The 19,616-nt window shown below is 37.2% G+C and overlaps 1 protein-coding gene across 1 annotated transcript in view; it reads right to left on the reverse strand.

Moving 5' to 3' along the window:
- LOC105504673 (target of Nesh-SH3-like) overlaps positions 1–19,616 on the reverse strand; it is a 119,856-nt gene that overhangs the window by 62,153 nt on the left and 38,087 nt on the right. The window contains exons 22-38 of the mRNA XM_011932176.1: positions 19,149–19,232; positions 17,971–18,030; positions 15,366–15,425; positions 14,438–14,521; positions 13,030–13,086; positions 12,165–12,248; positions 10,655–10,714; positions 9,790–9,873; positions 8,126–8,182; positions 7,031–7,090; positions 6,292–6,372; positions 5,540–5,599; positions 3,288–3,362; positions 2,116–2,172; positions 1,371–1,442; positions 888–935; positions 69–134 (exon numbers count right to left, since the gene is read on the reverse strand). Of these exons, the coding sequence (XP_011787566.1) occupies positions 69–134; positions 888–935; positions 1,371–1,442; positions 2,116–2,172; positions 3,288–3,362; positions 5,540–5,599; positions 6,292–6,372; positions 7,031–7,090; positions 8,126–8,182; positions 9,790–9,873; positions 10,655–10,714; positions 12,165–12,248; positions 13,030–13,086; positions 14,438–14,521; positions 15,366–15,425; positions 17,971–18,030; positions 19,149–19,232 (1,149 nt within the window). The remainder of the gene's footprint in view (positions 1–68; positions 135–887; positions 936–1,370; positions 1,443–2,115; positions 2,173–3,287; positions 3,363–5,539; positions 5,600–6,291; positions 6,373–7,030; positions 7,091–8,125; positions 8,183–9,789; positions 9,874–10,654; positions 10,715–12,164; positions 12,249–13,029; positions 13,087–14,437; positions 14,522–15,365; positions 15,426–17,970; positions 18,031–19,148; positions 19,233–19,616) is intronic.

A 19,616-nucleotide genomic window follows, 5' to 3' on the forward strand; every position in this document is an offset into this window, starting at 1 on the left:
TTGAGGTGACCATGCTGACATTCTGTAAACACTCACCTCATATATGACATACAAAATAACGTATTTACCGGGTTCAGTCTGAGGCTCATCTGGGCTGGGTAGGGTTATAGATTGAGAAGGCAGAGGCGACGTTTCTATGGTAATTGAAGGAAAGTACGCGGGTTACTATAGCACTCGACAGACCTTGAGTACAGATAACAGGCAGGATGGTAACAAATATATTTTTTAAAATAAAGAAAATTGCAAGTCTGCGGCAAAACAGCATTCCTACTCCTTCATAATGCATTTAGTTTTTAAAAAAAAAAAGGTTGCAGATGCAGCTTACAAAGTACTTCTAAAATTCTCATTTCACATTAGAACTCTACTTCCTCAACAATGCCAGAAAGATATATTCAACAGGAATCATGAAGGGAAAAAGAATTTAAAAAATATTATAGTATGAGTCATTTAAGCAGCACTGAATTTCACTTAAAGAATGGAGAAGAAAACCACGTATGTAAATAAATGTGATGGGATGAGTGTTAATGGAAAGTATGTTGCTAGGTCAGAAAGTATAAATGGATCATCACACCGAAAAAGCATTATCTGAAACATTCAACACAATGCCAAGCTGGCAGGATGTACAGTGTTAGAAAAAACATTTTTAGATTCAACAGTTCTGCTGACTTATGAAGAGAAAAAAAGCAAAGTCTTGTTATACAACTGAATGGGAGGAAAGACATTTTTGGACAATGGTTACGGATAGGAGCACCTTGAAAGAAAAGCAACTGCCATGGTGAAGAGTGACGGTGTAACATGAATTCACAATGAGATAGACCCAGAGGTTCTCAGGCGATGGTGGCAATGAGGACAGAAAGCACACAGGGTTGGGCTACCGAGGTTATTACCTAGTGTGGTCTCAGGTGGTTCAGACACATATGTAACAGATTCCACAACTGTACCAAAACAAAGGAGAAAAATTTTAGAAACTAAGATATTAAGCTATAGTGAAGTATTTTTTGAATATCAAATTTTATTAAGAATTTACATCATAATTTTACAGACAGGACAATGGATTTAGACAGGAAAAAAGAATTAGGAGAAAAATCCTATTCTATAATACCAATTCACCAATTAATATTTATGTTTTAATTGTCATTAACTGGGTTTACAATGTTATTATACCTCAACCTTTAGACTTCAGCAGAGAAACAGGAATTTATTTCTGTATTCAGAGAGAGTCAATTATCACCTTAAGAATTCAAGAATGTTGGAAGCTATAGCTCTTCAAATCTGTTTAATTGTGAATCAATGTCATATTCCATGGATGTAACTGATGTTAATTTAAAATGTGTAGAAAAAATAAATCCAAGCATTAAAACCTTTGCTACCTTCAGTCTTTGGCTCCTCTGGCCAGAGTGGTGCTTTGGCAGTGGGATATACATAGTCTGTTTTGGCTGGTGCTAGGGAAGAAACGGGAATGGCTGGTTAGTGGTGGGCAGCCCAAAGCATGCTGTAATAGAACCCTGCATTTAATTTGAAAAAGAATTGAGCTATCTTAAGCAGATACACTTTGAGAATAATTAACATTTAGGTAGATTATGAAGATGACCACAATTTAGGAGGGCAGAATGAAAGCAGGAAATGAAGGCAGTGTGCTATGTGGGAAACACGCACACCCCATACACAATGTACAGGAGACTCAACAGCAATGCTACCTGGAACAAAGCAGATAATTCCACTTCCATTTTTTTTTTGTATAAGAATTCCAGTTAGAAACACATGTAGAATGAGTACTTGGAAAGCAAAAGCATGGGATGAATCCTAAAAGTGATATGAAAGTGAAAAATAGGTTGTGTATATATGTACATATTCATATTGAAAGAGCAATCAGAAAAGGTTAAAATTTTCACCTTGAGTGAGAATAAGGAAATTATGAAACTTGCACAGCAATACAGCAGATGTGAACACAATGTGCTGTATACAATGACATTCAAGACCCATTGGATGAGCACAGACAAGCTGTGAGGAACAGGTGGCTATGAAATGTCACAAAGCATGAGGACGTCCAGAGATGACTTTGCAATGAGGTGGAAAAGCACATATGCTTGACTTGCCATTGGGGAACATTTTTACCTATAGTCTCCTTTGGTGACTCAGTACTAAATGTAACCGATTCCAGAACATCAGAAACTAGTAAAAAACAGAAAATGGTACAATTGATAAAGGATAGGTTGTAAGTATTTACAAAAGTGCTTTGCATCCTATAAGTGTTCAATGTTAGGATAACAACATTATTAACACTAAGGGAAGCTCTCATAACTGAACTGAATTCACGACATTTTAACTACTGTAGGTTACCATTAGCAACCTACTTTGTACATTCAACATGAGTACCAAAATGTCATTTATGTAATTAAAAGATACTCAGAAGAGATGGAAAGAAATTACAGTCCTATACTAGAAAAATATAGGGATCCAGTGTTTTAAAATAAATGTCAGGAAGTAGCAACAACATTGCTAATACTGATTTTTAAAATTTGCATCCATTTTTTTCCCCAGACCGGGTCTGGCTATATCAACCAGATGGAGCAGGGTGTCATGAACATGGCTTACTGCAGTCTTGACCTCCTGGGCTCAATGGTCTTCCCACCTCAGCCTCCTAAGTAGCTGGGACTACAGGCATGCACCACCATGCCCAGCTAATTTTTGTATTTTTTGTAGAGTTGGGGTTTTGCCAAGGCTTGTCACAAAATTCTGAGCTCAAGCAACCCACCAGCCTTGACCTACCAAAGTGTTGGGATTACAGGTGTGAGTCACTATGCCTGGCCTATTTACAAGCTTGAAGGGCAGTATGTTTTAAAGGGTTCACATTGTTTATGAGGAAATTTTATTATTTTTACTGAAGTGAGAAATTTCTCCTTCCTTGATGGTCACATTTGAACTAGTGTTCTTTTAGCACAAATTTAATTTACTATTAAAGAGAGCCACGAACTGGTAACTGATGAAAAAATAAGGATAAATAATAAAATTAGTTCTTCTAAGTGGTTTGTCAACCACTTAATCAGATACGTGATTATTTTCTAGAATGATACAAATGCAATGAAAAGTATTTTTATACATTCAAGTAGTAATATTAATGTATTACTAATTTAACAATATGCAATCACAAAAATGAACATTTTGCAATATTTACAATTAATGTGTATTCCTTTTTCATTTTTTATCTTTGGAAATATAACTTAGAGAATTACAGTATGCCTCTTAAAGCACACAGTATACCCAGACAGATAAAACAATCTATTTACCAGGTTGACTTTCTGTCATTTCTAGGCTTGGTGATGTCACTGGTTTCAAAATAAGAGTTTGCAGGTCAGCGGGAGCTGAAAGAAGAGGGTCTCAATTGTAAAAGTAATTTTATTTATTTCATAGGTTTTAGACAGAGGTAGCAGTGAACTAAAACACAGACCCTGAAAATCATGAGGTTACAGAGACTCATACAGAATGTGCCCTGTTTAAAGCAGATGTCAGCAAACTATAGCCCTTCCAAGTCTAGCCCTCTGCCTGGCTTGTGGGCCAATAATGGTTCTCACATTTTTTTTAAGTGATGGGAAAAAACGAAAAGTGATATTTCATGACACGTGAAAATGGTATGAAGTTCAAATAAAGTTTTATTGGAAGACAGCCATATAATGAACTAAAATTGTTCAGGGCATATTCATGTATCAGCTTTGGTTGCCTTCCAGCTAAAACAGCAGAATTGAGTAGCTGTAACAGAAACTGAATGGCCCACAAATTCTAAAATAGTTATTGTTTAACTTTTCACAGAAAAAAATTGCTGACTCCTGATTCAAAATGTCCTTCTGAAAAAGCATGAGCCTATTTGGAAAATTAAGTTCTCATGGACTATTGTATCTGAATCTGAGTTCCCACAAGAGCTAAGAGCTGCCTATAACTGATTTCATGATAGTAACATTAACAAAATGTTGAATATCATCTAGGAGCGCTTTGTTCTATATTTTAGTTTCACCATTCCCTCAGCCACCCTTAACAAGTATTGACACTTGTTTTATCTGTGCTGCTCCCACCCTTCCACCCTATAATCCAAATCCTATAATTATTTCAAAGCCCAACGACTCTCTGTCATCAGCCCACATCGTTCCTTGACTCCTGTAAATATTTTCTGTTTTTACTACTCAAACAAGCAGTTCTCATAGGAGGAAATTGCTCTATATCTAGAAAACTGTATCCAAGAAAACCTTAGGGTTTCTTCACAGTTACTTTGTACTGCAAGAGGTAAAATCTGTCCTTTCTTTCGGTTTCTACTTCTGCTCCTTATTCCACCCCATTCAATTGTTAATATGGTGCTGGGTACACAAAGAATGAGGAAGTGATTGTTTTCTTAAGCAAAAGTAGCAGCACCATTGAGAAAGAGATGAATGAAATGGAATAAGAACTGTGTAAGATCCATCCTTTGTTAGATACAGTCCTTATGCAGGGCACACGATGAATTTAGCCACTGGATAGATCTCCCTCAGCTATAAATCTAATAATGAGTCCTGTAATTGTCAAGCTGTTGACCACTATAAGTGTCTTTTCTCTCAGAAGGCACAGAAATGGGAAGACATTCAAGCTTATTGTGATACCTGTGATTCAAGTGCAATGGGCTAGAGGGATTCCTTAAACCTTCTAAAACCTAAACCATAGATTTTTGTTATTTCAACTGAGAGGCTTTAGGGAGTTTAAGGCCTGAGGGATGGAATAACCCCTATTCATCCTCCTTTCTGTTTTTGAAACTAAAAGATGATGATGTTGGGTTGCTAGTGTTTGTAGGCCTAGAAAGCATTGAAAGCATTGTACGTAGACCTATGTTTCCTAAAACAGGTTAGATTTTCTTATTTCCTAAATTAAAAAAAATTACTACTTTGTTTCTGATCATCACTAAGGTTTCCTTTAGAGATCAAAATCACATATGAAGTGATTAAAGGAATAAATATTGAACATGCGTAGATATTCAGAGGGATTCCTACTTAGCAAAGATTAAGAGCCATTGCTAAACTGTGGTGAAGAAGAGTGGTCAAGCTCATCAATGATTGAGGAGCCTGGAACTTTCAGGGAAAAGCTATTTTAATGTAATAGGAACACATTATTCCTTAAAATAGGAAGAAAATAATGAGACAAAGACACAGGTTTTATAGAAACTAAGATACTCAAAGGGAGTTCATGGTACTTAATTGTTGCTTTATAGATCTAAATACCAAATGGAAGGGTATTTAGATCTATAAATACTAAACACCAATTTGGACCTCAGATTTAACACTGAGTCATATGGTGCAATTTTAAAGAGAGTTTCATGATGGACAGCTGTCCTTCACTGGGTCCAGGGACATCTGCGAAAAACAGGTAACACTTGAATTAAGACTGCTGATGATTTTAAAATGAAGTGTAGAATGGAATAACAGCGTCTTAGGAAGCAGAAGTAACTCTGGCCATGATGGTGCTCAAGTGGGTTTTTAAACAGCAATAAAAAGCATTTAATGCAAGTCATAAAAATCATTACCAAATGTTGTTCCTGGAGCATCAGTACTATGAACAACAGGTTCAGAGCCTGTAACAGAAACTAACCAAAAGCAACATTAAAAAAAACCTTCAATTTTTATTTTCAAACATGAGTTTCAAATTATACACAATTTTTTTTAAAACTTTGGAATTGATAGGAAGCATATAGTTGCTTTTGGAAGATTTGGCCACACTAGCTAGAACAATTCATCACAGAAGGTAGTTACAATCTTTGAACTCTGCTACATATATTGATATTATCCACATGAGGTTTTCCTAGGTATTTGGTTTTCTAAGTAGTATGGATGTTTGCTTTGGAAATTTGTTTAGGCAACAGATATGAAAACATATAGAGAAATATATATGAAAGTAACTTGTTGCTTTTCTTGGAAGTTGAAAAAAATGCTTGTTTATGTAACCATGTCTATAACAAATGGATCACATGTTTCAATGCAGACATAGCAATAAATACCCATGAGTATGCTAATCTCGCTGTAAACACATCTTTAAAGAGGGATGAAGAATGTCATCCAAACCAAGTCATTTAGGAGATCAGGCACACAAGTGTCCCCAAGCCATGTTCTCCTGGACGGCTCTGTATAAGAAGCAGCTGCTACCATGTCAAATAATTTGATTCTTAGAAAACATGATGACTGTTACTTCCTGTCATAGGCATTTCGTTAGGACTTCATTGGGACAGCCCACCAGGGTTCAGGTTCCTTGGCTCCTTAAACCAAGGATTCATACATTTACCCGATTTGTTCTGAGGTACTTCAGGACTTGATGTAGTTTTGGGTCTGGGACGGGGACGACGTGTCCGTTGTGTTTTAGGAGCTGAAGGAAGAAACTTTGGATTACTCTAGTGAAGGTGGCTTTGGAGACAAACTTTAGGTTTTTAAAGGTATGTCATATTTCCTTGAGATTTAAATCATATGTCTTTAAAGATTAAAATATTTTCTATTTTGTTAATTTTTTTAATCACTGAAAGACTCTTGAGAGAGAAAACTTACGTATAAAATCAAGTTGAAAAGTGAAGAGACTCACACATCTTTAACTTCAAAAACACTAGAGCCAAACTCTGGATGACAGAGTCTTAGGCGCACACTAAATCTTTTGAGTATGCCAAAGAATCCATGATACCATAAGAACTGTTAGAGTTTAGTCAGTTTAGATAAGATATAGCCACCAGCAACTGTGTTTGAAATTTAGCTTTAGACACGAATGCTGTTTAGACAAAAGCACATGACACAAATTCAAATAAGAATACATGGTAGACTCTGAACTAGGTCCATGCATAGCGTTTGAAAATAATAGGTAACTTCTAAGGATCACTAATACTCCAATATAAAGTTGAAGGACAATATAAAGTTGAAGGACAGCAGAGGATGACAAGATAGTCCTACAAAGCTGATGACAATGTGATTATGATAATGATGGAATGGATTTGAAAATAAGCAGAGAAAAATTATTCAGGAACACAGAATATCATTACCTAATGTTGTTTCTGGAAACTTGGTTCTAAAAGTGTCAGGTTCAAGGACTGTAGTAACAACTAGACAAAAATAATAAAGCAAAGAGATTTAACTTGAATATTAATGTCACAGGTCAATTTTTAAGTGTCAGAACTGAGAGAAAAGTAAGACTTGTTTTTTTGCAGATTTGGCCAAACCATTGTCAGGCACCCATAAGTCTAGTAAGACAGACTTGCAAGATAGCATTGCACTCAGTTTAATATCACTATGTGGTCAACAAGACATTCTCCTAGATGTTTGATTATCTGACTCTTGCTACATATTAGTGGAAGATTGTTGGATAAGCTTTTTACACCTTTGCATAATATATGCTTTTCTAACTGTACTGAAAAAGGCATTTATCAGTCTACTTGCACTTCTATAGAAGTTGGGATAAATGTCTTTTTATCTACTGTTTAAATAACTATGGGTACAATAAAGAGTTCATATGTATGAAAGCATAAAGAACACCATGTAATTAATAAACTGTGCTCATCAAAATCTCAAAGTATTCCTTGATTCAGTAAAAGTTAAGAAACTGTTAAACCTTAATAGAGATGAATAAAGAGTCAGTCTATCCTATTATGGAAGCCTATCATTAAAACTTTCAAGACTTAGGTACATTTTACAATTTGAGAATTTACTATAAACATCATTCCTTGAAACAAAAAAATCAATGTTACACAGATCCTAATATAATAAAAAATAATATGAGCAAAGAAACACTGTGCTTCCCTATAATTGATGAGGAATAAGCAGCATAAATAAGGGATAGCTAGAGATTCCTGTTTGAAATGCAGCTTAAAATGGTCAATACTGTCTAAACAAATGTACATGATCGCATGACGTAACGTTGAACAGTTAAAAGCAGTTTGATGTCCTGATATTAGTTCATGCACAGTTCTCTCAAATTCAACTGATAATTTGACCTAGAGTCTAGCATAATTTCAAGATAAAGACTATAATGGAATGATGACAAAGAATGACAGAACGGTCTTACAATGTAGAAGAAACTGACTAAGTGGTATGACAATAAGCAGGAAGAGCACTGTTTGAAGGACACACATTCTCATTACCCATGGTTTTTGGAGCTTCAGTTCTGAGAGCACCAGGTTCAAGATCTGTAACAGGAACTAATTAAAAGCAATGAAATAAACACTTGTGAAAAGCCAGTAAATTATATCTTTCCAGTATAATACTGCTTCAATCAGTATATAGCAATTTTAAGAAATTTTCTGAAATTTGATACTTGTTATTTGAAGACTTGGCCATCTTACAGCCAGATAAACAATTTTTTAAGAGGCACTTAGTCACAGCCTACACAATTTGGCACACATCTCAGTAAAGCCCACATAATATTCTCCTAGGTGTCTGAGTACTTAATTCCAACTAGAAGACTTCCTTAGAAGCTTATTCAGACATTTTGCCAAATATATACTTATCTAACTGTCCTAGTAACTGTTGGCATGTTTGTGGAAGCTTTAATAGTGTGTCTAAATGAGCAAGAATATAGTCAACAGCCTGTTTGAGAGAAGACATAGCAAAGAATAAAGCAAAGTGAATCTTAGGGAGATTTCATTTGCAGTAAAGGCACTCAACAAATCAGGATAAGGGACAAACACACAGAGTAGCTCTCTACTCTCATCATAAAAATGCGGGACCCTAGATGGGTGATGCTTTTTGGGTCAGATGCAGACTTTCGAGTCATATCTTCACGGACTTCCTTCAGCTGCTCTTATAAACCCTTCCAAATGCAGCTGTCATCATTACTTAGAAGCAGAATCCTGTGTGTTTCTGGAAGCCTGTGCCCTCTGACTTGCCTCTACCCCTCCTGTCTTTCTGACTCTCTTCATCTCTAAGATTTTAAGACCCAACTTCTTTCCAATTATTTATTCTTATTCTTCATAACATTTTCTTTTTCTAAGTTTATAGATGCGTATAGCACCCCTCAAAACAAGTTCAATTTGCCCAGATACACTCTCTTGCTTCAATCTTTGGGATAGGTTTTGACCTTGACTATACTACAGAGTAAGATGTGAAAAACAAGCTTCCTCCTCCTGTGATAGCCTCACAGTTGTTGATGTGGCTGTGGGAAGACAGAAGGCACTTAAATATTTTTCTAGAAATAAAAATGCAAGTTCTATTTAAGGCATTTTGTCTTTATGAGGACAACTGAATGAAATAAAAAGTAGTAAATAAGAGGCCAGGTGTGGTGGCTTACGCCTGTAATCCCAGCACTTTGGGAGGCCAAGGCAAGCAGAACATGAGGTCAGGAGTTTGAGACCAGTCTGACCAACATGGTGAAATCTGTCTCTACTAAAAATACAAAAATTAGCCGGGCATGGTGGCGTACGCCTGTAATCCCAGCTACTCAGGAGGCTGAGGCAGGAGAATCACTTGAACTGGGAGGCAGAGGTTGCAGTGAGCTGAGATTGTGCCATTGCACTCCAGCCTGTGAACAGAGTAAGACTCTGTCTCAGAAAAAAAAAAAAAAAATTGGTAAATAAGATACATAGTAAGAGACAAACCTGTATGCAGAAAGTGCAAGGAATTCACCTGCCACACAGATCTATCCCAATTGTGTTCTCCTTTGCTAACTCAACAGGGGGAGCAGCAGCAGATCATTTTGTGCCTTCACCCACACGGTGCTCACACGGGCCATCACTCCCGTCATTGGCATCAGTTATAAATTCCTGAGAACTGCTAGGATGAGCTACTTTAACCAGAAACCCGAATTTACCCAGTTTGGTCTGAGGAACCTCAGGACTTGGTGCGGTTTTAGTTTTGGGACGTGGACGACGAGTTCGTTGTGATGTTTTAGGAGCTGAAGAAAGAAAACCTTCAGTTACTACAGAGTCCGTAGTTCAGAAGCTATGAGTAGCATGACATACGGTTTGAGATCTCTTAAAACTTACTAGATTTTCTCATATTTCAGGAAATACGTCTTTTTAACTTTTTAATTAGAAACATTTACTATTATTATTATAATAGTATGTATCCTTTTACAATTGAAGAAAGTTTTTTGGGAGAAAGTGTCATATTCTAAAATGAAATTGCTAATTTAAGAAGTGAACAACAGTCAATAGGACTCATCAAATAAAAAGGTTAAGAGTCACTGCTAAAATATCACAGTGCTGGTAGTCAGTTGTAAGTTCTTTCACAATTACTAAAATAAGACCACATAATTAACAAAAATGTCAATCAGAGAATATCACATAGATAGCAAAAATAAGTGAGTAAGTAGAACTTTAGATTCATAAAGAAACTCTTTGGTACCACAATAATGTCAGGATCAAGAAAACTGCATTTTAAAGTCACCTTTAACAAAAAAATTAGTTAAAAAAACACACGGGATGACAAAATAATTTCAGATGGTTACACACCCAAAAGAGAGCCTGAGTTAGGTTCATGCATCACTCTTTTAAAAATAAAGGGTGATTTAAGAGTCAGTATTTTCAATACCTTTAGGATGAAGAATATGATGGAATGACAACAAAGAATGACGATGTAGTCTTAAAAAGCATAAGAATCTGCAGCTATGAGGATGGAATGGGTTTGACAATGAGAAGGAAGAACACTTAATGAGGACTGCAATGTGCTATTACCTTGTGTTGTCACCCAAGTCTCAGTTCTGAGTGTAACAGGTTTGAGCTCTGCAGTAGGAACTGACCAAAAGCATTAAAATTAACCAAATGATTATTTTAAATGAATGTAAACTCAAAACTTTTCTTCAAAAATGAGTCTTACTAGTATAATAACAGCTTATAGAATTATATGGCAACTTTTAAAACTAAAAATGTAGGCAGTTGATTTCCAAAAATTTGACTATACCTAAATCAGGTACCTATTTCCTTATTCCTCATTCTGGTTATCTAATTAATAATCCAAAATGGACTACATACGTATTGTTAGGAATTCATCTTTAGAAAGAGACAGAGGTCTTAGCGTCATGAATTGAGTAGGATATACCTCCATTCTGAGCAAAGAAAGAACATGCCTTCATGTGGAAAGAACAGCTTGCTGATGTCTACCAGATCAAATCTCAACTGCTCCATCAGGGACCTAGGCATCTCTGCCATGGGTATCCATGGTCCTAGTGAGATTCAGAAGGGATTTGCCTGTCATCTTGAAGTAAGACTTTTTTTTTTTTTTGAGATGGAGTTTTGCTCTGTTACCCAGGCTGGAGTGCAGTGACGTGATCTCGGCTCACTGCAACCTCCACCTCCTGGGGTCCAAGCAATTCTCTGCCTCGGCCTCCTGAGTAGCTAGGATTACAGGCACCCACCACCATGCCCAGCTAATTGCTGTATTTTTAGTAGAGACGGGGTTTCACCATCTTGGCCAGGCTGGTCTTGAACTCCTGACCTCATGATCCACCCACCTCGGCCTCCCAAAGTGCTAGGATTACAGGTGTGAGCCACTGTGCCCAGCAAAGTAAGACATCATTTTATCAATTGTCCAGTTAGACTGTCTCCTCTGGTTGGTCTCTACTTGTGTCTCTTCCTTCTGATTTTATTCTTCCCACCCTTCTACTCATCCCTGTGTCTTGGTGATTTCAAGGCTCCATTTCTTCTTAATCTATACTTCCCTACTCCAAATATTTACACACCAAGCACATCTTGTTGATAGCACTCCAAAACCAGTCTCATATTTGCACAGATACTGCCCCATACCATCTTTTACTTTATTTACAAAGGAAAGGCTTCTGTTCTCAACTGTCTCACAGGTTTGAGGATCAAAATGCATCTCTGACACCTGATGTATACCCCAAATGTGCTAATATGATTGGGAGGATATCTAAGGCACTTAATGTTTGTTGACTTGAACTGAATATGTCTAATTTTTCTAAAGTTTTATTTTTAAGAGATAAATGGAAGTTAATAAAATGCACAGTGCCAGAGAAGACTGCACAAAGGAAGCATGAGGCATTCACTTGCTTCACAGATCTCCTAACAGTGTTTCTCTTACAGTTTCACAGTGGGATCTGCTGCTGACCATGAGTTGTAGCTTCCCTCTCACAGGGGCCTATTGGTTACTCCCAACCACTGGGATTACTCTTAAGACCATGCTGGCTTAGGCTGCAGGGACTCTTTAAACCAGGAACACATGGTTTACCTGGTTTGGATTCAGGTACTTCAGGACGTGGTGTGGTTTTTGTTCTGAGACGTGGACGACGTGTCCGTTGTGATGTTTTGGAAGCTGAAGGAAGAAGTTCTTGGGTTACTACATGACTATGCTATGATTCTAGAAGCTGTGCGAGGTAAAAAACATGACTTTCTACTGCTTGATAGGTGTTTGCCTTTTAGTTTGAGATTTTTGTCACATACATTCCTCCTTATAGATCTTTTATCATAGAAAGTTCCTTAAGACAAAAATCACTTTTTAATTTGAGAAATAAAGATTAGAAATTTTAATGAAAATCTCATAGGGTAGCTTTACTGGGTACCAAAAAGGTTAAGTACTATTGCCAAATTTTAACAGATAATGAAGGACAGTTTCTCTAAATCTGAAATTTGCAACTTAGTCTTTCAATTTTTGGCACATATTCTATAGAGCTATTAAAATCTGAATATATTGTGACCTTACTAGAGACAAAACAATAAATTTCTATGCAAATAGAAAAAAGGGTAGAAATTTAGGTGCACAATGGGTCCTCTTGGCTTTATAAGAGTTAATAGCTTTATCTGTCCAGGTAGGAATTAGAAACCCACGAATATGTTTGAAACACAGCTTTATCACAAACACTGTTTAAACAAAACACAGAATAACATGACAATTCAAGCAGGCCATATGGCAAATGTCTTCAAGTAGATTCATGCGTAACTGCTTCTCTTAAAAGCAACAGTTAAGAGTCTTCATAATTTTAAGAAGAGTTGAATGGCCATCAAGAATGACACTGTTGTCACATGAAACAAATTGAAACTCTAGGTTTGACAATAAGCAAAAGAAGCTTGTCGAAAACACTGTGTATCAACATTACCTAATGTTGTTGAGGCCTCGGGTCTGAGAGTGACAGGTTCTAGGACTGTAGCAGGAACTGACCAAAACAACATGTAAATCAAAGAGATTTTCAAACATATGAGAAGTAAGAATACTCACAGGCAAACAAGTTTTACTAGTATGTCAATTCTTCCAGAGAAACAAAGAAAAAATTAATTTCTTAACTGAGGGGAAAAATGTGTGTTTGTTTGTTCATTAATGATTTGGCCAAACCATAGGCATGGTGAGTCCCAGGCTTAGCTTTTGAACTATCTTGAGTAGCTTAAAGAAGTCAACATGAAATTCTATTAGGTTTTTAACTAATGAATTCTGATATGAAAACTGCACTGGAAAACATTTTAATGCATTTATCTCACATATACTTAGAAATTATCTTAAAAGATACAATTACTCTGTACTTCTGAACATTAGCACTTATTACGTATAAGTAAACATGGATACAAGAGAACAGTTCGTATGTTTGAAACCGATATAAAAAATTAATCATTGAAGTGGACTATGTTCATCTTGCCAGGAACTCATCTATAGATAGAGTTTGAGATCTCTGTCTAAGCCATGACACTTACTAAGAGAACAGGGTGGTCACTCAACCTCCAATAATTGGTAGAGCATCTGTCTGCTGTCAGCCCAGAATAAGGGGAAATCAAAGGCTTTTGATGTCTCTGTATCAAATCTAAAGCTTCTGAATCAGGCCCTCAAAATCCTTCTTCATCTGGCTTGATGTACCCTTCCAAATGCACCATCATCAACAGTCATATATGACCATCTAGAAGGAATCCATCTAGACTGGACTGCCTTTCTAGCTGACCCAACACATGTGGTCCTTATGCTCTAGTTCATTCTTCCCTCCATTCATACAAATCTTCAGTGGGCCCAAGGTCCAAGTCCAGCCCACCTCGATCTTTTCTTTTGAGCTAAAACATAAAGATCATCACTTTATGTTTGTGTCAGGCAAATATATCTTCAACTCCACTCCTTCTGCAGTAAAATAACTCTCCTACAGCTGACATATCACCCATGGTTGCCAATGTGGGAATGGGAATATGCAAGGCACTTACAATTACATTTACTTGAACTGAATACGTTGCCTCTGCTAAAGAAGTTCTACTTTTAAGACATGAATGGAATTTGATAGTAAGAAATATACTAACTATGTGATCTCAAAAAAGTCTCACATAGAAATAATAAGATATGCTGGCATCATTTGGGTCTCAGCCACACATTATTCTCCTTGAAAACTGAGCAGAGGAGATGGTACTCTAATGATGCCTCATGCCCTTGTGCTTAGGGAGAATAAGACCTGTTGCTGCTCAGCATTGGCACTGCTTCAGTCCCCACTGCCACAGGCTGCCAGGGATCACCCTTAAGCCAAGGAATCACAGATTTACCGGGTTTAGTCTCAGGTGCCTGAGGGCTCGGTGTAGTTTTAGGTCTGGGACGTGGAGGGCGGGTTCTTTTTGATGTTTTGGTAGCTGAAGGAAGAAAAAGCCTTGTGTTACTCTAGGTCTTACGATTCTGGATACTGAGGAAAGGTTTTTCCAAAACTTGTCAGATCTCCTAAAGTTCCAGGAACTTTAGCTATTTTCAGTTTTACTTTTTCATTCCTTTTATAACAATGTGTCATTTTATCATTGATCGTACTTTTCAGGCAAATTCATGTATACAGTCAAGTTGCTCACCCAAGGAGCGAAGATTAGCACTTGTATTGAGAAACTTACAGAACTTCCTTACTGGGAAAAAAAATGATTGGGGCAGAGTACTCAATGAGAAGGGATAGGAAGTTAGGGTCACATTAAGGAATAGGTTTATAATTTAAGATTTCAGACTTCAGTAATTCCCTAATTGTCAAACTAGTAATAAAACATATCATTACTTAAAGCACAAATAAGGAAAGAAACATACTGGGCATTTTTTTTTTTTAAATCTAGAAACTCAGATGTGCAAAGGAGAGTAAGAGTAGGCATTATTGCCAATCAGCTTAGATAAGAAATAGATCCCAATTTGTTTTAAACTCAATGTTAATATAGAACTCTGTTAAATGAAGCATGAGATGATATGATAATTTCAAATGTGCCACATGGCAGGTAAATATTTTGAGTTAAGCTCATGCCTGGCTCTCATAAAAACAACATGAAACTTGTTTTTAGGAGGCTTCAGTATTCTTCAGATGATAGAAATAGTTGAATGGCCACAGGCAGTGATGTTTGCTGTTTCATAGGGGAAGACATGCTATGTTATAGGGATGAAGACTGAATGGACTGTACAACAAGCAGCAAAAGCACTTGGCAAACAGCCAGGTAATGGCAGGGTTGTTACCTAAGGTTGTGGCAGGGGTCTCAGTTCTAAAAGTAACAGGTTTGAGATCTGTAACAGGAACTGAAGTAATAAACAAAAGAGATTGTAAAAAATGTGTGGGAGCTACAGTATTCACATCAAAATGTATCTTGCTTGTGTAACACTGCCTCTGGGATAATTAAACATTTCTGGGAAGGGCATTAGGACTGAATTATATTTCCACCCCCCAACCCCAACACACCAAATTCATAATGTTGAAGCCCTAATCCTCATAGTGAGGCCTTCAAAGGGATGATTCAGGTTAAATGAGGTCATAAGGGCAGATTCTACTTCAACACGACTGATGGACGCATATGAAAAAGAGACATGAGCTGCACACACAGAGAAAAGGCTGTGTGAGGATACAGTGAGAAGGCGGCCATCTGCAAGACAAGGAGAGAGGCCTCAAGAGAAACCATGCTTGTAGACACATTGATTTTGGACTTACAACCTCCAGAGTTGTGAGAAATAGACTTTTGTTATTTAAGCCCCCTAATCTCTACTGCTTTGTAATGGCAGCCCTTTTACAAATGGAAATTGTTTTTTTTTTTTTTTTTTTTTTTTTTTGTCTAGACTTGGCCAAACTATATACCAAGTACACCATCTCATGAGATGGTCATCATCTTCGGTCTCTCTTTAGCACTACATGAGGCAAACAATTCCTCTAGTTATGGTGTTTATCTGAAAATAATATGGAAGACTTTAGGAGGTTTTAAGGCATTTATTTAAATATGTTTCTAATAATTCTCAAGAAGCTCGTGAAAAACCAATTTGCACTTTAGTGGATACTGAATAAAGAGAACATGTACTATATGTTTATCAAATTATGGTTGCAGAAAAATTGATGAAATATCCAAATGGTCATCACACAAATAACTAAAAATGATGATCTTGCTGGGAACTCCACTTTGGAAAGAACTTTTCACTTCTGTCCAAACAAGAGCACTCCAGTGGCTGGGTAAGGGGTGGCCACTCAGTCTGTGGCATCCAGTAAATCACTGTCCACACTTAGCAGAGGGAAAACATGATCTAGTGTGGAAGAAAGATTTTTGATGCTCATGAGAACAACGTCAGGCTCGATGAGTGAGACGTTCAAGCCCTCCTTCCACTTTCCACGGCGTCATCCAAATGCAGAATTACCAACAAAAATGTTTTGGCTGACCCTAGAAGCAGGATCTCTGCCTCTTCTGGTTGCCTCTATTTATATCCAATTTTTTCATCTTTGTCCATTCTCACCTTCCTATTTGTGCAAATTGTGATGTGACTTCAAGGCCCAAATTCTTTCCTGCCTCTGTTGACACCCAAATTCATTTTTTACTTTAAGAACCTATAATAAGTCTAACACTTAACATTTATATTCCCAAGAAAAATCTTTAATTTGCAAAAACACCCTGGCTTATTCTCATTCTCTAAGCTTTTCATGTGGGAAGTTTTTGTGTTTAGCCTGCAGACTGCGAAGTAAAACATGCCTCCTACTACAAAAACGGAAGATCCTGCAGGTCTCTTCTAAACTGACTCCTCGTCAACCATCAGGGGGTAACAGCCCTCTGGACTCCCTCACTAAGGGGTATGTGAATCTATTATTTCTATCAGTGACAGGCTCCTAAGCTCCATAAACCAAAGCCCCTATATTTATCTGGTATAGTCTCAAGAGTAGCCATACACAGAGTGGTATTAAGTTTGTGCTGTGAGTGATATGTTCAATGGGAGGTTTTTGGAGATAGAAAAAGATAAACTTTAGTTATTTTAAACCTTATGCTTCTGCACATTGTAGGCTTAAAAAAATCTTTAGCTTTTTCAAAGCTTGGTAGATTTTTCCTGAGCTTCAGAAAATATATTTTTCTAATGCAAAAATTTTGCTCCTACTATACTTTATCTTGTTATTTAAGATGCTTCAATAACAAATTTGCAAATATGCAAATCTGACAGATTAAATAAAGCTATTCATTCAGATACTTAGGATTAATATACTTATCACATTCTAGAGTGCCCTGCCTGGATTAAAAAGGTTATAAATCATCCAGATTATGATGGAGACTAGGGGGAATTCAATTTATACTAAGGATGGGGTTTATTATTTAAATCTACTAGCCTTGATCACGTTATCTGTTAGATAATTCACTAAAAATATTACTCATACATTAACAAAATAACAAAAATAACAGACAGATTAAAAAGGTAGATGTTTGGGAATGGTTGTAAACGGGATAAAAAAGCAAAAATATAAACCCCAAAAAAGGAAAAAAAATAAAGAGGGAGGTGTATAAGGGGTGTATAAAGAAACTTCTGTGTTACAGCCTGGTTAGCATAGATCAGGTCAGAATCTCGCGAGAATATATGAAATCTCCCTTAATAGAGAACTCTGGTTAAGCCAAAACCAAAATGATACGATAAACATTTTAAGTTATAGAGCAGGAAAGATCCCAAACTACATTCAGACATAGCTCTCTAACGAGCAAGAGGCAACTTGTTTTATGCATGTTCAACCGTTACAAAATCAAAAATGTAATTGAATGGCAATATAAAGTGGAATAAGCTGGACAGTGAGCAGAACAAGCACTTGCTGAAGATCAGAAAGCAGCGTTACCGAATGTTGTCCCTGGAGCCTCTTTTATAGGAGAAACTGGTTCCAAGATTGTAGCAGGAACTGGCCAATAAAAAAAAAAAACAAAAAACACCAACAAAACGTTAAAAATTTATAAAAACTCAGAACATTCAAAAAGAATTTTACCAGGTCGTGATGTATCTGTCCAGAGCACAAAGCAAACACAATCAGCCTCCTGAGCTCACAGAAAGTGGCACACCTCTGTCCTTGGGTACCAAATAATCTCTTAGGAGGAATGGTCATTTACTTTGTAGTCAGATAATTCAGATAATGGTCCATGTGAAGCATCCCAGGAGTTTTTCTCATTCTTTAGTGATCTGAACCTAACTAAGAGAGCACAGTAGACCCTACACATTTTGCTGAAAACTCATCTTTGGAACAAGACCACGAGCTTTGTCCAACGTGAGTACTTAAGAGGACAAGAAGAGGGCCAGCCCCTCAGTCTGTGGTATACAGCTGGGCAACACCCAGAGAAAGCCTGACTGCACAGGGATGCAGATGATTCCTACATCAAATCCAAACTCCTCCGGCCAGCATTCAAGACCCCTTCTCACTTAGCTGCAGACACCTCAATGAAATGTTCTCATCAACACCTAGAAGCCTGACAGCCTCTGGCCGTCAGAGAAACTGCCTCCTCAGGCTTGTTTCCATACATTCCCTGCCTTTCTGAATTTCTCCATTACTCTTCCCCCAGAATGATTGTTCCCTGAGAATGATTTTTCTGTTTTCAAGTGGTTGTAAAAAAAGAAGAAAATACGACAGGGACTACACGGCCCAGAAAGCCTAGGAAATTTACTATCTGGCTCTGTCGAGAAAATGTTTGCCAACTCCTGCCTTAGATCCTTATTTGTGACTTACATGACTCCTATAGTTACCAAGAAATAATCTCCACTTGCATGAACATATGCTCCTTCTCTAGCTGTTTCAGTTTATCATACATTCAACGTTGAAGGGATGAAGAGAATTGAATGAGAAGTGAATTAAATAGATGTTGAGAGAGAAGCATAAGGAATTTGGCTACCACATCATCTCCCCAGCCCTGTTCCTCATTGCCTGGTCTGATGTGGAACCAGCTGCTGACCCTGCCTGGCTACTTCATTCTCTTTGCGTCCCACTGGGGTGGGCTGCTAGGATTCCTCAAGCATGACCTACAAATTTACCCAGTTCAGTCAGAAGCTCTTCGGGACTCGGTGTGGTTTTAGGTTTGGGATGTGGACGACGAGTTCGTTGAGGCACTTTGGAAGCTAAAGGAAGAAAACTTCAGGTTAATACAATGTGTTTGGTTCCAGAAGCTGTGGATAAGATTGTATTTGTTATAATTTCTTGACTTCCAAGAAATGTTTCTTTTGGGTTTGAAATATTTGCCCCTATTTCAATAAGCTGTCTCTTTTTATCATGTAGCTTTTTCTGAAGAACAAAAACCACATAGAAATATGAATTTACCGATGATATTTCAAGGAGCTTCTCCCAGGGATTCCTGAATGAAAAACAAGTTCTAAAACCTTGCTGAGTTATGGCAGTGATGAGGGCAGATATAGGGTTATTTTATATTTGTGATGGTGCTTATAATTTAAATTTACCAGCCTTGGGCATATTTTACTCTTTACTTGGGAAAATTTTACTCTTTA

Source organism: Colobus angolensis, unplaced genomic scaffold, assembly GCF_000951035.1.
Source record: "Colobus angolensis palliatus isolate OR3802 unplaced genomic scaffold, Cang.pa_1.0 Scaffold947, whole genome shotgun sequence".
Lineage (NCBI taxonomy): Eukaryota > Metazoa > Chordata > Mammalia > Primates > Cercopithecidae > Colobus > Colobus angolensis.